This window comes from Ylistrum balloti, unplaced genomic scaffold (assembly GCF_031769215.1).
Source record: "Ylistrum balloti isolate Yb309-2 unplaced genomic scaffold, AGI_CSIRO_Ybal_v1 Utg369872, whole genome shotgun sequence".
Lineage (NCBI taxonomy): Eukaryota > Metazoa > Mollusca > Bivalvia > Pectinida > Pectinidae > Ylistrum > Ylistrum balloti.
The window spans coordinates 157,495-177,237 of record NW_026782014.1 but is presented as its reverse complement, the minus strand read 5'-3'; the positions used below and the strand labels follow the sequence as shown (position 1 = coordinate 177,237).

General features: G+C 33.9%; 1 protein-coding gene across 1 annotated transcript in view; it reads right to left on the bottom strand.

Moving 5' to 3' along the window:
- LOC132545992 (reelin-like) overlaps positions 1 to 16,896 on the bottom strand; it is a 63,359-nt gene extending 46,463 nt beyond the window's left edge. Inside the window, exons 1-11 of the mRNA XM_060209680.1 lie at positions 16,689 to 16,896; positions 8,807 to 8,884; positions 8,417 to 8,519; positions 7,774 to 7,870; positions 7,221 to 7,272; positions 6,524 to 6,623; positions 5,758 to 5,909; positions 5,090 to 5,322; positions 4,776 to 4,924; positions 4,347 to 4,498; positions 3,355 to 3,467 (exon numbers count right to left, since the gene is read on the bottom strand). Coding sequence (XP_060065663.1) covers positions 3,355 to 3,467; positions 4,347 to 4,498; positions 4,776 to 4,924; positions 5,090 to 5,322; positions 5,758 to 5,909; positions 6,524 to 6,623; positions 7,221 to 7,272; positions 7,774 to 7,870; positions 8,417 to 8,519; positions 8,807 to 8,884; positions 16,689 to 16,896 — 1,437 coding nt within the window. The remainder of the gene's footprint in view (positions 1 to 3,354; positions 3,468 to 4,346; positions 4,499 to 4,775; positions 4,925 to 5,089; positions 5,323 to 5,757; positions 5,910 to 6,523; positions 6,624 to 7,220; positions 7,273 to 7,773; positions 7,871 to 8,416; positions 8,520 to 8,806; positions 8,885 to 16,688) is intronic.
- Between the last annotated feature and the right edge of the window lie 2,847 nt (positions 16,897 to 19,743).

Here is a 19,743-nt window from a genome sequence, read left to right as displayed (position 1 = left end):
ATCATGTGATGAGATTCTGTATCATGTGATGAGATCCTGTATCATGTGATGAGATTCTGTATCATGTGGTGAGATTCCATCACACATGGAGATAGAAGTGTCTTTGGGTGGGAGACCTACTCTGGTGTGAGAGCTCCTTCTAGTCACATTAGAATTGGAAGTGCTGACACATTATGTATTTATTGTATATATGTATGTTATTGACACATATCCAGCTGATTTATCTTGAAATTGTCTATGATATGATAAACCTTCGGTCAGTTCCAAGCAGGTAGTTCACTCACATGATTTTTCATTAAAAACACAATGACTTTCTGTGTGGTCATATTTCAAACCCTTTCTATTTTTCTTTCAGTTACAATTCAAATTGTTTAAACACATTGTAAGAATGTAATTACTCCTAGTTATCGATAGTGATATTGTTATCATAATAATTACTCTATGTGGGTACTCTTCAAATTGAAAGTTAACACTGAGGGAAGCAAGTTGTAAATGACCATAGTAAGCAGTATGATATTACCAGATTATACCCATATGTCTTTTGATTATCATTGTTTCATTGCGATATCTGTTATGTCTTGTCACATCAAGCTCCCTGCAGCCCAACTGTATTATAAGTGATATATATTAATATACAGAGCCTGGAATGTTAGCATGTGAAGTGTCAATGTACAACAATGCTTCACATCACAATTTGATGGGATAATCATGCCAAGATTATCCCTATTTATCAAGTCAAATAAATAGTTGTAAGACTTGTAAAAATGCCTCGTAAACAACAATGTAATAATTCTGAAAAACATTAATGTATAACAGTAAGTCTCATTCGACACTCCACATAATGATATGTCAATGCTAAATCCCAACATGGCAGCAGCCAAATTTTTTTTGTCGGGGGCTTACACGGTTTCATTCCCACATGTCAAAAAACAAAATGAAACCTGTAATTTCTGAACAGTCAATTAACATGTTGATGTTTCAAAAGATAACTATTCCAATCACACCATTGTCATTACCAATGGATAGTTTCCTGTCTTCCTACTTGTCATCATCAATATGAGCAATATCAAATCTGATATTTCAAACATTAAATTTTATTTTCATAAGCATATTTTTGTATAATATGAACAGGTTCAACAATATTTGTCTAATTTTGTCCAGACTGACTGAAGGTTTACTTATCAACCTGTATATTATAAGATTACAAGCACTTAAGTATTATCATTGTGTTTAAACTATTAATCAGGAAATATTCATATCTTTGTTCAATAAAATGGATGATACATTCAAGTATCATGTTGTTCTTTTCTTTTTAGTTTTAGTCAACTGATTCAGATTGCAGTAAGTTTGATTATTATGAAATGGTCTTTTCAAACAGTACATTTGACTAGTGGTGTAACGATAGGTCAACTTATCCATGTATCATGATAGCTCTGCTATTGATAGCAATAGGTCGATAGGATATTTTCAAGTCGATAACTATTGCAACAGATTGTTCAACTGTTGATTGTTAACAATAGTATCTTTTAACTAAACAAAAATGTTACTTGACAGCAAGAATTTTCCCCAAATCCTTGCTGAATGACTGCAAGCTAGCCTTTATTTATGAAACATCTTGAGGACCTCGATCAGTGTTAGCGCCAAGTATAAGAATGGCACAATCACATACTTGGAATTGAAATAGAATTTGAAGCACAAGTTGTTGTATCAATGAGAGTTTTATCTTAAATGAGTGTTATGTTGTTGTTTCCAATATGATCTAATTAAATCTACAAACTATAGTAGGGGAGGTGGTGACTTCTTTAACTCTGGGTCCATGTTTTAGACCCATTGTTGAAATTACCCACTTCAATAAACAACATGGCGAAATGTAGCACCATTATAAAAATTGTTCCTGATAAAAAGGAAAAAAACAGATGTAGGGCAACATTTTGTTTATGTGAAAATATTGATGAAGTGTCTCAAAACGGATCACAATTAAACTCCTGTTTGTGATAGTACAGAAACTTTCATTTGGTAAACAGCTATATATATCATCCTACGTTTACTAATTAGGCCTACTGATGACTCTGACAAAGATTAAGAAGTATGTAAAGCTTACTATCAAAACCAAATAATTATATCATTGTTAAATTTGATAATCACCTTTTAAAATATAAAGAAAATTTAGAATAAATAGAAAATTATACTAAAGTTATTGCAAAATTAAGACAAATATGATATTGTACAGTCTTGAGTCCAGCTGTGTAGGAGTTACACAATAGTTATCACTACACACAGCATATTAATGTATAAAATGAGAAATAAGAAAATAGGATAAAGTTTACGAAATATCACAACATACTTAATTGTAAATATCTTACTCAGCTATAACCTTTGAGATATTGTACATTCTGATACTTATAAATGGTTAGTTACTTTTCTTTATTTCTGGGTTAGATAAAATATTTTAAGGTAAAAAAAAATATCCTGATTGTATCACAATAGTAATTTTACTACCACAAGACTGTCACGATAGCTTTTTCAGCCTCCATTGTCATCCCTATATTTGACGATAAAAACAGAAAATGCCAGGTTACTTGATTAAAGACAGAAAAGAACTTTGCAGAATGATTTGTGTTGTTGTTACCACTTTGATTTAACTCACTGAAATATCTTAAATGCATGGCTTGGACAAAGTCAGCCATATGAACCTGTCTATAGATTTATGTATGTGCGTTATCAATGACATTGTTTATTAGGTGTTTACAAAATAAGATGTGAAGCAGGAAAGTTTTTCATGGAATTCTTGCTTTTTTTCAGCACTTTCATGTTTTTCCCCTAAAAATCTCCATCTCTAATGTTGTCATTAGTGTTGTTGTACATTCTATTAACTAACCAAAAACAAAATCTGCTTGTTACAGTAAATGCTTTCTGAACAACTGAGCTGAAGAAAAAGAAAAAGTTGCTGATGTAAAATGAAAGTACAAATATTAACGTTGGGTGTGGATGACAATGGAAGAGTAACACATTCATCTTGGTCTCACTCCTACATTGCAATGCGACAAAATCACAGAAATTTGTTACAGAATTCCTTCGTACAGTTGTGCTACTAGATTTAATCAAAATAAATGACTATGACGAAGTGGCAGGAAATAGTGACATGCCTTTTAATGAAGATTACTGGTTTAGCGCTGATGTCTTCAGGCCATTTTGTCCTCTTGTTTCATAAATTATTGCATGTTGGCAAATGCAGGTTCTTGGGAGTAACTGTCTAACACAACTCCCCTCCGTGTACATCACCACCAATGTTAACAAGTGGGGAACTTTTTATGAACATTACTTCTCTTGGTTTGTATAAAAAGATCTACTTACCCTGTGATTGCTGGGGAGGAGTTTTTGAAGTGTTGTTGTGTGACCATCAATGTTTTCACCATACAACAGGACATGGACTTCATCTGAATCTGTCATGTGACACCCTCCACTTCCTTTTAAAGCAATACATGTATATTGTCAAGTCTCATAATGCTGCTTTTGCATCATGTTGGCAAGTAATGAAAGGCAGAAACAAAACCTAAAGGGTCAAATACAAAAAAGGTGAAACACATTAAAATGCTTTTATCATTACCAACACAGGCCTGTGAGACAGAGGGCTATCTAACATTGTGGTACGAGTATTGCTATACTGTTACCAGTATAAAGTGTTTGTATGTAGTTTCCTTCATGAATCCGGAGACATGAAATCCATGGCAAATCCTTTCATGAATAATACTAATTAATAAGTATAAACATGTCATATTTCTGTTATCTGGAGTCTAAAGTTGTTGCAATTTATTTTGGTGTAACATTTACAGCCCTTGTAAAGGACCAACCATAAACCCCTGTCAAGGACCAACCATAATTCCCTATCAAGGACCAACCATAATTTCCTGTCAAGGACCAACCATAAACCCCTGTCAAGGACCAACCATAAACCCCTGTCAAGGACCAACCATAATTCCCTGTCAAGGACCAGCCATAATTCCCTGTCAAGGACCAACCATAATTACTGGTCAAGGACCAACCATAAACCCCTGTCAAGGACCAACCATAATTACTGGTCAAGGATCAACCATAAACCCCTGTCAAGGACAAACCATAATTCTCTGTCAAGGACAAACCATAAACCCCTGTCAAGGACCAACCATAATTCCCTGTCAAGGACCAACCATAAACCCCTGTCAAGGACCAACCATAATTCCTTGTCAAGGACCAACTATAAACCCCTGTCAAGGCCCAACCATAAACCCATTATACTGATATTTGACCATCTAGGCAGATATGTATTTATAAAATCAAATAATTTATTTATTATGAATAAATCTTACCCATTGAGAAGTAAAATCGTAGGTTTCCAACTCCTCTTGTATCCAGGTAGGGTGTACATGCTTTTCTACCTCCATTACTGCTGAACACTAAAGAGTTCCCCTCATGAAGGATGCCACAGTTAACATCTGGGAGGCCACCTTGAATGTTCCACCTATAAATAAGGAAAGAAATAATTACTACAAATTTAATAACATTATAGACAGCTTTTAAACATCATCATAATATCACTGTCTTCCACACTGAGTCCTGATTACAAAATCAACTCACATCATGTACTTTCAAGAGCTTAAATAAAAGTGGACTAATATACCGCTATATTTATCCCATCACATGTCCAGGTTGGGCATTAAGCGTATCCATATTTCTGTTGAAAGCTTTTCAAGTAAAACATCTATACATCCAAGATCAAGATCTGTATATATTTATACCCTGGTTGTCGTTTGAGCTCAAAGACTTCCTCCAGAACGACATCTGAGAGATCCTCAGTACTAAGGTCCATGTCTCTTGTAACAACATAGTTTGTGGACTGGTTTACCATATTGAAGTACATAGAGTTTTCTTCTGATCGACACTTTCGCTGTAAACACACAGAAAAGTCAAATTAAAACTTGTGATCTTCAACTAGGTAAATGTACATTATGTCGCCATCCTTTACAATACATTATACCTGGAAATTCATAGAGAAAAGTCACATAACAGACTCATAAGGTAACAAATGATAGAGTACAACTTGGAAACTTGCCTGAATGTTTGCCCCAGGGAAGAAGAGCCAATTAGAAGGATCAACAGGGTCAAACGTTTCTGAGATGACTAGTGGAGCATGGGCTGTGTTGACCACTAGGACATTGTCTAAAGCCCAACAGGACCTGTAAGGACCCTTCCGTACTTCCTCTGAACCTGTCGTCTCCTCTTCAATCACACCGATGCCACCAAGGTCACCCCTAATAGGATAGGTCTTTGTCAGCGATTTGCTCCCTGAGGATGTGATGCCACAGGTAAAAGTTGGCAAATTAACAGAAAATTTACAAATATTTACATTACTGTAAAGGTTATCTGGGTTCTTTTTTCCTCTTTTTATTTGTGATTTCAAGGGGTTTAATCTTGTGCTATCCAGGGGTTCTTTTTTCATGGGTAATTTTTCATTCACTATTTATTTTTAGGTTTATTGTCAAGACTAGAATAAAAAACACATATAGTTCATTTTATGACAAATAAATCTTTTTTTGTTGTAAAGTTTTGATGAAACAGTAAATACAAATGATAAAGATAGGTATACTTAGTTCAGCTAAAGGTCAATGTGTCATAAAGTACACTAATGTAATACAAAGGCTGTTCTGTGGGGTTGCTGACGAAAATCATTATCTAAACTTAGTAAGTACATAACTAACAATGACACTTGGTATTACATACTTGTAGTTGTATTTTTTTCATAATCATCATCATCTGACAATGATGTGTGGTTAGACGGGCGCTCCTGTGACCAACGGATACAAACATTGTCCTGCTGACCACTCGCTGGGATGTGAATAAGATGTGTCTCAGGCTTTGGTCCATTTGGGGCACTAAACAACAATTAATAATGTCATCAGGGACATCGAGGGTAAGAGGTTTGCCATCAAAACACAAAATCAATGTTAGAGAAGGTTCTTCCCATGTCAATTGCTCAAAGTACCATTCTGAATTATCCCTCTTTCCTGAAAGATCCATGGAGATGATGAAGTTTGACCCATCAACTTAAGAATACTTTGTATTCAGTCTGTTCCTTTTTACACATAATTCTGTATGTTAATTGATATGATATGTTAAAATGTTGTTGAATAATCCGTCCAGATCTCACCTACAATAGTACGCTTCTTTATTATGTTTTTTTCCTTTTTTTTTTGTTTTTGCTAGGTACATTCTGGTACATTTCTCATCTTCCTGAGAAACGTAAACACCAAAGGGTAACGAGCATCAAATCTAGCACTTCAGGTGTTCACCTGAGGTTACATAGGCGAGTGATCTACTGACTGAGCTGCCATAGCCCCTCCCCTCCTCCAAGCTGCAGAGAAATTCTGTTATAACGTTTCAACTTATGTGATTATACTTTGTCAGAATCTTGTTTTATAATGTTGTCATGTATATCCTGGACGGGTCTTCACTAAACAGGTCTAGTGTTGTTAATCCCAGTACTTGCCTGACAGTATCTATAACAACCCATTCCCTGCAGTTGTTGATTCCAAGAGTGACTTTGATGTCCTCTTCTTCAAACACAATACCCCCACAGGTTCCAGCAGCTGTATAGCAATCACAAGTGTCAAAATTTCAAAACTTAATCTTTATTATTTATTATAGAAACATACAATACACTTCTTCAATGGAATATTTTTACAGTTTATCAAACTTAATGCTTATCAAAACAGATAGAACTAAGTTTTGATGACATCATTTGCAAAGTACTTCATATATGTATGAAATGTGTTGGTAATCCCTATACATTGAAATTGTTCTCTGTACGTTTATCTTGGAGGCCATAGTTGATCAATGACATTACAGATCGGTGCTGAAATATTCGTTTGTCCCCACCAAAAGATACAAAGGATATTGGTATTTGGACCTCAATGGACCTTAGATAAAGCTACATGTACTTGTTCATTATAAATTAAAGCTGGAATTTTTACCCTTTGAGATTTGATATAAAGCTAATAAGACTGAACTAGACACTAAATCATGCTACAAATAGACAGACTTAATAATGGAAACTAAATATGTCACTTCTGTAGATTATTACACAGTTAAAGAGTTCATTTTAATGATATTTAATAACTCTCTCAGTTATCATAGAAAATTATTATCTTAATGTTGAATTCTTAAATATACGCATAAATACATACAGATAGTAAACTGTAGAACTGCTGCAGATGTTAAGTTAAGGGGGACAGAAATCTGTAAAAACAAAATAAGTACTTCAAAACTAGTATGATCACTTGTTGACAATGTGTTATAATACCAACCCTCAAATTTGTAAAAATTAAATTATTTTCTTCGTCATTTCAAAGAAAACACAATTGAAGCTGATCATATTAGCAATACCAAAGTGCTTTCATTTCATTTAAAGCTATAAAAACAGTGAATGACAGTACAGAGTGAAAGCTTTTACATTAGGAAATACAACAGTTTCTTAATTAACATATTAAAAGGACAGATTTGATTCGGTAAATGTACAATCTAGAGTGAATGTCTTAGTAACCTGATTTTGTGAACCGCATGTAAGGTGTACCTTTAATCTATTGGCTGAAGAGTCATGGCTCAACATTTAATTAGAGAATCAGAAGGGTCAGTACTAATACAGTTTAACTCCATTTTGGTCAAATAATGACTTAATAATCCATTCAAGGATCTCTAGTATAGACTCATGGTGGTCCTGGTGATTTATGTCTGACTTACAAGGTTACGGTACCCTTCTGTATCACAGAATAGAGCTGAGTCTCCATGGAGCACTGTTCCACAATCACTGCTGATGGAGGCTCCATCATGGGACGCCCTGTAATAGGTAAATATTGGTGAACATATCGTATATTGGGATATTTTTGTGAAAATTCCAAAATGTACCTTTTACAATTTTAGCGTATTTCAATTTTTGGGGATTTCATCATCTGAAAAATTTGAAAGGCCTCTTGACCAAAGCTGATACATATACACCAATGTAGATTCTAACATCAACCGGAGATTTAACTGACCAGTCTCACTAGATAAAGAGATTTACATACTTAATCCATAATGTATTACATGTGATTTCACAATCACAATATTTTCCAATTTTGTTTGGTTTTTCTTTTTTTATGATTTTGAAAGGGTTACTAAATTTGCCAAGATATACACAAAAATTTCTCAATATACAGATTTGAATACCTTGAAAACAAGAGAAATAACATAATGTTGTATTTTTGTAACTTTCAGATTTAGGAAACACTTCATATTCTTTTTCTATTTATTTTCTGTGGCAAACAAAATTCCGAAATTGATCTGGTATAACATCAATAACATATTAATTAAGTAACATCATCACAGAAATACAATGGCAACTGACCACACATTTAGATCGAAGTTGGAAGATGTGTCAAAACTTTCCCTCAGTAAGTAGCTGTCAGTATTGATTCCAATGGTGTCTGGTCTCTCTGGCTCTGTTGAAGCTGTCATAGCAACATAATATATAAAAGTTTTGTCTGTATTTTTCATAATCAAACCATGTTTAATTAAGACTACGTATAAATTTAACACCTACACAAAACACCTATCTGCTTTAGAGTAATCATCCTGAGAAAACTTTAATCTTGATATTTGGAAAAATAATTGCTCTCATGGATATTTTCCATCGGATCTAAATATAAAATGTTATAATATAAACTATCATATAATTATAAAGAATAGAACTTTCATTCCTTGAGGATTAAGTCCTCATCAATTTAAATATATTTACCTCCCAATTCACACAACTGAAGTACAGTGGTGTCCTTGAAAAGCATTTGATGTCCAAGTGTTGCTGAAGCTCTGAAATGTAATCAGGGGAAACTTCATCAAAGTTATTCAGAAGAAGTCATCTAAGGTTACATTTTTTATCTCTGTGACCTTCAAAGTAGGGAAAAGTCATTTATATATAACAACCCTTTTTTCTAGTGTACTACTATGCCATTACCACGATCTTGGGTCTATACTGGTTATTAAGATATTGCTAAAAGATATTTGACCTTGAAAGATCAAAATTAAGATCGTTCATTTGAGTACATATGATAGCTCTTTATCCCAACATGACACTGGACAAATAATATGATCTTTGGTCGCTTAGATTTTAAGAATTCTTTTAAAGATTATAACACACTTGACCCTTTCTATCCTGAAAGTAGGTCAAGGTCATTTATTTGAACAACTTGATAGTCATTCACCAAAGTATGCTTCTAAGTGCTATTAGGTCATTCAGATGAAGTTGTTTGAAGATTCATATGAAATTGAGCTCTGTAACATTAGGGACCAGTCAGAGAAAGGAAAGCTGGGGATCAGGTAGAGATATGACTTTAGGTACCAGTCAGAGAAAGGAAAGCTGGGGATCAGGTAGAGATATGACTTTAGGTACCAGTCAGAGAAAGGAAAGCTGGAGATCAGGTGGAAGTATGACTTTAGGGACCAGTCAGAGAAAGGAAAGCTGGGGATCAGGTAGAGGTATGACTTTAGGGACCAGTCAGAGAACGGAAAGCTAGAGATCAGGTGGAAGTATGACTTTAGGGACCAGTCAGAGAAAGGAAAGCTGGGGATCAGGTGGAGATAGAACTTTAGGGGCCAGTCGGAGAAAGGAAAGCTGGGGATCAGGTGGAGATATGACTTTAGGGACCAGTCAGAAAAAGGAAAGCTGGGGATCAGGTGTAAGTATGACTTTAGGGACCAGTCAGAGAAAGGTAAGCTATTGATCAGGTGGAGATATGACTTTAGGGGCCAGTCAGAAAAAGGAAAGCTGGGGATCAGGTGGAAGTATGACTTTAGGGACCAGTCAGAGAAAGGAAAGCTGGGGATCAAGTGGAGATATGACTTTAGGGACCAGTCAGAGAAAGGAAAGCTGGAGATCAGGTGGAAGTATGACTTTAGGGACCAGTCAGAAAAAGAAAAGCTGGGGATCAGGTGTAAGCATGACTTTAGGGACCAGTCAGAGAAAGGTAAGCTATGGATCAGGTGGAGATATGACTTTAGGGACCAGTCAGAGAAAGGAAAGCTGGGGACCAGGTAGAGATATGACTTTAGGGACCAGTCAGAGAAAGGAAAGCTGGAGATCAGGTGTAAGCATGACTTTAGAGACCAGTCAGAGAAAGGAAAGCTGGGGATCAGGTGGAGATATGACTTTAGGGACCAGTCAGAGAAAGGAAAGCTGGAGATCAGGTGTAAGCATGACTTTAGAAACCAGTCAGAGAAAGGAAAGCTGGAGATCAGGTGTAAGCATGACTTTAGGGACCAGTCAGAGAAAGGAAAGCTGGGGATCAAGTGGAGATATGACTTTAGGGGCCAGTCAGAGAAAGGAAAGCTGGGGATCAGGTGGAGATATGACTTTAGGGGCCAGTCAGAAAAAGGAAAGCTGGGGATCAGGTGGAAGTATGACTTTAGGGACCAGTCAGAGAAAGGTAAGCTGGGGACCAGTCAGAAAAGGAAAGCTGGGGATCAGGAGGATATAGAACTTTAGGGACCAGTCAGAGAAAGGAAAGCTAGGGACCAGGTGGAGATATGACTTTAGGGACCAGTCAGAGAAAGGAAAGCTGGGGATCAGGTAGAGATATGACTTTAGGGACCAGTCAGAGAAAGGAAAGCTGGAGATCAGGTGGAAGTATGACTTTAGGGACCAGTCAGAGAAAGGAAAGCTGGGGATCAGGTGGAGATATGACTTTAGGGACCAGTCAGAGAAAGGAAAGCTGGGGACCAGGTGGAGATATGACTTTAGGGACCAGTCAGAGAAAGGAAAGCTGGAGATCAGGTGTAAGCATGACTTTAGAAACCAGTCAGAGAAAGGAAAGCTGGAGATCAGGTGTAAGCATGACTTTAGGGACCAGTCAGAGAAAGGAAAGCACCACATACAACTATATCACCTCATACAACTATATCACCTCATACAACTATATCACCACATACAACTATATCACCACATACAACTATATCACCACATACAACTATATCACCACATACAACTATATCACCACATACATCACCACATACAACTATATCACAACTATATCACCTCATACAACTATATCACCTCATACAACTATATCACCACATACAACTATATCACCACATACAACTATATCACCTCATACAACTATATCACCACATACAACTATACAACTATATCACCTCATACAACTATATCACCACCTCATACAACTATATCACCTCATACAACTATATCACCACATACAACTATATCACCACATACAACTATATCACCTCATACAACTATATCACCTCATACAACTATATCACCACATACAACTATATCACCTCATACAACTATATCACCACATACAACTATCACCACATACAACTATATCACCTCATACAACTATATCACCACATACAACTATATCACCACATACAACTATATCACCACATACAACTATATCACCACATACAACTATATCACCACATACAACTATATCACAACATACATCACCACATACAACTATATCACCATATACAACTATATCACCATATACAACTATATCACCTCATACAACTATATCACCACATACAACTATATCACCACATACAACTATATCACCACATACAACTATATCACCACATACAACTATATCACCTCATACAACTATATCACCACATACAACTATATCACCTCATACAAATATATCACCACATACAACTATATCACCTCATACAAATATATCACCACATACAACTATATCACCACATACAACTATATCACCACATACAACTATATCACCACATACAACTATATCACCACATACAACTATATCACCTCATACAACTATATCACCACATACAACTATATCACCACATACAACTATATCACCTCATACAACTATATCACCACATACAACTATACAACTATATCACCACATACAACTATATCACCACATACAACTATATCACCACATACAACTATATCACCACATACAACTATATCACCACATACAACTATATCACCACATACAACTATATCACCTCATACATCACCACATACAACTATATCACCACATACAACTATATCACCACATACAACTATATCACCTCATACAACTATATCACCACATACAACTATATCACCTCATACAACTATATCACCATATACAACTATATCACCTCATACAACTATATCACCTCATACAACTATATCACCACATACAACTATATCACCTCATACAACTATATCACCTCATACAACTATATCACCACATACAACTATATCACCTCATACAACTATATCACAACTATATTACCACATACAACTATATCACCTCATACAACTATATCACCACATACAACTATATCACCACATACAACTATATCACCACATACAACTATATCACCTCATACAACTATATCACCTCATACAACTATATCACCACATACAACTATATCACCTCATACAACTATATCACCTCATACAACTATATCACCACATACAACTATATCACCACATACAACTATACAACTATATCACCACATACAACTATATCACCACATACATCACCACATACAACTATATCACCACATACAACTATATCACCACATACAACTATATCACCACATACAACTATATCACCACATACAACTATATCACCACATACAACTATATCACCTCATACAACTATATCACCACATACAACTATATCACCACATACAACTATATCACCACATACAACTATATCACCTCATACAAATATATCACCACATACAACTATATCACCTCATACAACTATATCACCACATACAACTATATCACCACATACAACTATATCACCTATATCACATACAACTATATCACCATACATATCAACTATATCACCACATACAACTATATCACCACATACAACTATATCACCAACTATATCATACAACTATATCACCTATACAACTATATCACCAACTATATCATACAACTATATCACCACAACTATATCACCACATACAACTATATCACCACATGCAACTATATCACCTTATACAACTATATCACCACATACAACTATATCACCACATACAACTATATCACCACATACAACTATATCACCACATACATACAACTATATCACCACATACAACTATATCACCACATACAACTATATCACCACATACAACTATATCACCACATACATCACCACATACAACTATATCACCACATACAACTATATCACCACATACAACTATATCACCACACAACTATATCACCACAACTATATCAACTATACAACAACTATATCACCACATACAATATCTATATCACCACATACCACATACAACTATATCACCACATACAACTATATCACCTCATACAACTATATCACCACCTCATACAACTATATCACCACATACAACTATATCACCACATACAACTATATCACCACATACAACTATATCACCTCATACAACTATATCACCACATACAACTATACAACTATATCACCTCATACAACTATATCACCACCTCATACAACTATATCACCACATACAACTATATCACCACATACAACTATATCACAACATACATCACCACATACAACTATATCACCACATACAACTATATCACCTCATACAACTATATCACCACATACAACTATATCACCTCATACAACTATATCACCACTATATCACCTCATACAAATATATCACCTCATACAACTATATCACCACATACAACTATATCACCACATACAACTATATCACCAACATACAACATATCACCAACTATATCACCTCATACATATATCAACTATATCACCATACAACTATATCACCACATACAACTATATCACCATATACAACTATATCACCTCATACAACTATATCACAACTATATCACCACTATATCAACTATATCACATACAACTATACAACTATATCACCACATACAACTATATCACCTCATACAACTATATCACCACATACAACTATATCACCACATACAACTATATCACAACTATATCACCTCATACAACTATATCACCACATACAACTATATCACCTCATACAACTATATCACCACATACAACTATATCACCACATACAACTATATCACCACATACAACTATATCACCACATACAACTATATCACCACATACAACTATATCACCATATACATCACCACATACAACTATATCACCACATACAACTATATCACCTCATACAACTATATCACCACATACAACTATATCACCACATACAACTATATCACCTCATACAACTATATCACCACATACAACTATATCACAACATACATCACCACATACAACTATATCACCACATACAACTATATCACCTCATACAACTATATCACCACATACAACTATATCACCACATACAACTATATCACCACATACAACTATATCACCACATACAACTATATCACCTCATACAACTATATCACCTCATACAACTATATCACCACATACAACTATATCACCACATACAACTATATCACAACATACATCACCACATACAACTATATCACCATATACAACTATATCACCTCATACAACTATATCACCTCATACAACTACATATATCACCTACATACAACTATATCACCACATACAACTATATCACCACATACAACTATATCACCACATACAACTATATCACCTCATACAACTATATCACCACATACAACTATATCACCTCATACAACTATATCACCACATACAACTATATCACAACATACATCACCACATACAACTATATCACCATCATACAACTATATCACCACATACAACTATACAACTATATCACCTCATACATATCACCACATATATCATCCATTTTTTCTATATCACCACATACAACTATATCACCTCATACAACTATATCACCTCATACAACTATATCACCATATACAACTATATCACCTCATACAACTATATCACCACATACAACTATATCACCTCATACAACTATATCACCTCATACAACTATATCACCTCATACAACTAAAAAGTCCGATGACGGACAATGAACAAAGAACAAAGGAGAATCAAAATCCAAGATGGCTGCCTGTAGGCCATTGTTACTCTAATCAGTCCAATGACAGATAATGAACAAAGGACAAGGAAGAACAAATGTTCAAATTGGAAGGAAATCCATTCAGAACTTCTCAATATCCTTAACAAATTGTGATTCTCAAAATCCAATATGCCTGCAATTTGGATTTTTTTATCAGTCTAAAAATTTAACATGTACAAAAACGTACCAATGGATGTCTGCATATGCAATATGAGAATAATGATAATGAATTTATTCAGAAACAATTTCAATAATTTGATATGGCCACCTGTTGGCCATTTTGTATTTTTACCAACCCCAAAATTGAATATACAGAACTAGGGACCAAGTGGAGTCAAGATATGAGAAAGAAGGCTGTTAGAAGAGACAGACAGCCACCAGACAGCGATGGATGGTTGACAGATAACAGGAGCTTGACGGACGGCTTGAACAGTCCACCATTTAATGATAGTGAGTTAAAATTGACTGTAGTGTCTACTAATTACTACAGCATTAAACCTCTAATGTCTTAGCTTATAGGATAAAAACAACCAGATTTATAACTTAACTGTTAAACAAACTGCCACCTAACAAAGAAACAAACATTTTACCAACTGGAATTGGAAATTTCCAAAGATGTCTGGAATGAAACTGTAATTACTAACAAATGGCAGGAACCTATAGAAGTATTAACAAAGAACCAACTTGAGAAGGTGAAGTTTGGAATTGTATATGTGTACACTTATTGAACTGTATTTATTGATAAAATCAAGTGTCCCACGATATAACCATATAATATATAACACTAAAGGTTTTACAGACCAGGTATTTCAAGTTTTTCTATCAATTATTTTGATTTTTTTTTTTACATGATTCAACGTCATTTATTTCACTGAATTGACACACATTCTTAGCTTACTCTCTTGTAGATGATAACAATCACATCTCCTGGACTTGTCCTTAAGAAGATCATTGAAATTCTCTGATTTCAATATATGTCAAAGTCCATTATTTGAACATTATAATCATTTAATCCTTTACTCAAGCAAATAATTCATTAAATATAATGATGTTTGTCCTTATTTTTCTTTATTCTAATGAAAAAGTTGTTGAGAAAGGAAAGTTAGAGAAGCACTTTGGACCTGGACACATTAACATGTGACTTTGTATATCAAAATGAGTCAATCATCACAACAGGCTCTGGGATATTGACTTTATCATCCAGTTAAAATTATGTGATTGAAATTCTGATATCGACACTCAAGAGCACTCATATTTCTCAATAGCAGTCAAACAATCCCACACAATTAATGGAGTAGTTCAAGTACTACTGTACAATGAAGAAATAAACTGTCAAATGACTGTGTTTTTATTAACTGTACACATAAATTTTTTTTTTTTTTTAAATGTGCACATTAATTTTTTTTTTTTAAATGTGCACATTAATTTATTAATTTTAAATGGAATTCATAACAAAGAAGACATCAGTAGTAAGTTTTGTTTTCATTCAGAAAACAAGATTAACGTAATTAAATGTGATTAAGGAAAAAGAATTTACAAATATTAAAATATGTATGAACGAAACAACATACCATTGTAGAATTCTCCAGGCGTGTAGTATTCAGGATTCCCTCCCACCGACACGCTGATAGAAACTTCACCTTTCTCTGCTACAAGGTCATTTGTGTTTCCATGGTAATTACACAAAAAGAAAAATGGTTCTACATACGGAGAAAATCCATCAGTGTTCTTTGCAAGAAAAAATATCACTTGTAAAAGTAGTATAAAGCTCCACGCCATGTTTCTAATTTAGTACCTGAAAAACAGATGCGGTGAAACTGTATGTTGTATATTTATATAATAAAACTACCTTTTACGTTTTTCATTCTTGGTAAAAGCAACTACAGTTCTTAACGTTAAACATTATCATTTCATACTGAATTGCGGAATAGGTAATCATCCAATCTTCCAATTAGTATCCATGATTAAAAGGTACAAAAATTGTAAAACTATCAGAAAAAAAATTAATTTGATAATCGTATCTCATATACATTTAAACATATATGAATCTCTATGCTCAAAATTTCATAAACTATTTCAATTTTTTTATTTCAAATCAGATTAATTCAGATGCTGATTTTCATTTCAAAAATCAACATTTTCAAAAGTTTTCAAATTTAATCTTACCTACTCTTCTTCAGCATCTTCTTTATATAAGTCTAATGAAATGGTTTGCCCTTAAACATATATAACATGTATACTCTTGGTCAAATCACCCACGGACCAACCAATAGCCTAGTAACATTAGCCAAGTATTTCATCGCTAGGGTATATCAGCGCACGTCATCCACTTGAACCAATTTTGCGTAACAGAGAGGTCCCTATGGGGGTTTTACCAATTCTATTCTGAAAGACTGTACAGAAATGTTTAAGTATACCTCTTACTATAGTTATCTTCTTAATGTAGTCTTATACTTCAATTCCCATAATTCTTAGAATTGTATTTCTCTTTATTCAAATATAAAAAAAAAAAGTTAAAAAAATTAAAAAAAAAAATTGTAATTATTTAACTTATTTTTCTGTGACTGAAACAAGCAAAATCAATACATGAAAACAAATTCATTACTTTATTTGTAGCTAGATTTATATCTTTACTAAAAAAAATGGAAAATGGGTTAAGCACTAAAAACAATTTCAAATGCACCAAAGAGACCTACATTTCATTTTTTACCAACTAAATGCCCGTAATTCACTGTCAATCTTGGTAAAATGCAAGACCTCACACATATGTTATGATTTTTATCAATTTTCACGAGATAAGAACAAATAATTCAACAAAAATTTTCTCTTCAATCAAAATAAATAAACTTTTACGTAAATTTTCTGATATTATCATGTTACGGACAGATAGTGGGTATAAAGTGGTACACTTGAATCGTTATCATGATATATTATAAATCACAAGGAGCTGTGAGGCACTTCACACTTTTCACAAGCTAAGGGTCAAATGGTATCAACTTATCAGCAATATCTCATTTTCATCTCACTTCATCAATCACTTCTAAATACATGGTTAATGTAATGTTGTACGAGCTCTTGAAGCACTGCACCACTTACAGTGTTCCCATTCCACACATCATCTGACCAGGATTATTTAGAGCTACACATTTTTTTACACTCGTAATACTCTAATGTGTGCCAACCAAACAAGCTGAAATCATTATTTCAAAACTTGTTTTATCTAAATCACCTCTTAAGATAAATATTTACATTTCTGTATATTTTTATATGTATAAGATCTTTCTGAGTCCTATGTGAATAACTTGAGGAATTAAAACATCAACATATAAATTTATTTCTTTATAAAATCCCATCACAAGATGACTATGCTCTAAGGAACTTCATTAAATACGAATGTTGGTTTTTCAATATGGCAGAATTTGTTTAGCAAAAGCCAGTCTCTATATCAGCAATAGATCTGGAGATTAAATGTGATAGGCACACGATTCAGCACTTTCCTAACTTACATTACTCATTTGATTTTTCCTGTGTAGATGTAATTTCATCTGGTCGTTAAATTTGGTCCTTTGTTAACAATCCTGAGAAGTCAATATTACTTATCAAATCCTGATAATTGCTTTCTTTTCAAATTCAAATCATTAAGATATTTTTGTTGACAGATGAACCTGTAATAACCATCTATAACCTGTAATAACCATCTATAACCTGTAATAACTACCTATAACCTGTAATAACCATCTATAACCTGCAATAACCATCTATAACCTGTTATAACCATTTATAACCTGTAATAACCATCTATAACCTGTAATAACCAGCTATAACCTGTAATAACCATCTGTAACCTGTAATAACCATCTATAACCTGTTATAACCATCTATAACCTGTAATAACCATCTATAACCTGTAATAACCATCTATAACCTGTAATAACCATCTATAACCTGTAATAACCATCTATAACCTGTAATAACCATCTATAACCTGTAATGACCATCTATAACCTGTTATGACCATCTATAACCTGTAATAACCATCTATAACCTGTAATAACCACCTATAACCTGTAATAACCATCTATAACCTATAACCATCTATAACCTGTAATAACCATCTATAACCTGTAATAACCATCTATAACCTATAACCTGTAATAACCATCTATAACCTGTAATAACCAGCTATAACCTGTAATAACAATCTATAACCTGTAATAACTAGCTATAACCTGTTATAACCATCTATCACCTGTAATAACCAGCTATAACCTGTAATAACCAGTTATAACCTGCTATAACCTGTAATAACCTGTTATAACATGTGATAACCTGCTATAACCTGTAATAACCAATTATAACCAGTTATAACTTGTAATAACCAGCTAAAGTCTGTAATAACCAGTTATAACCTGTAATAACCAGCTAAAGTCTGTAATAACTAGCTATAGTATGTAATAACTAACTATAGTTTGTAAAAACCAGCTATAAGCATATTATTTTGTAAGTGAAACTAAGTAGTTTTTTTTCTGACTAGTCAAACATATCCATTATAATATTGTAGCTTGAATAAGATCAAAAATGACAATACTGCATCAATATTGAGAAACTGTAACAATGATCTTTTCC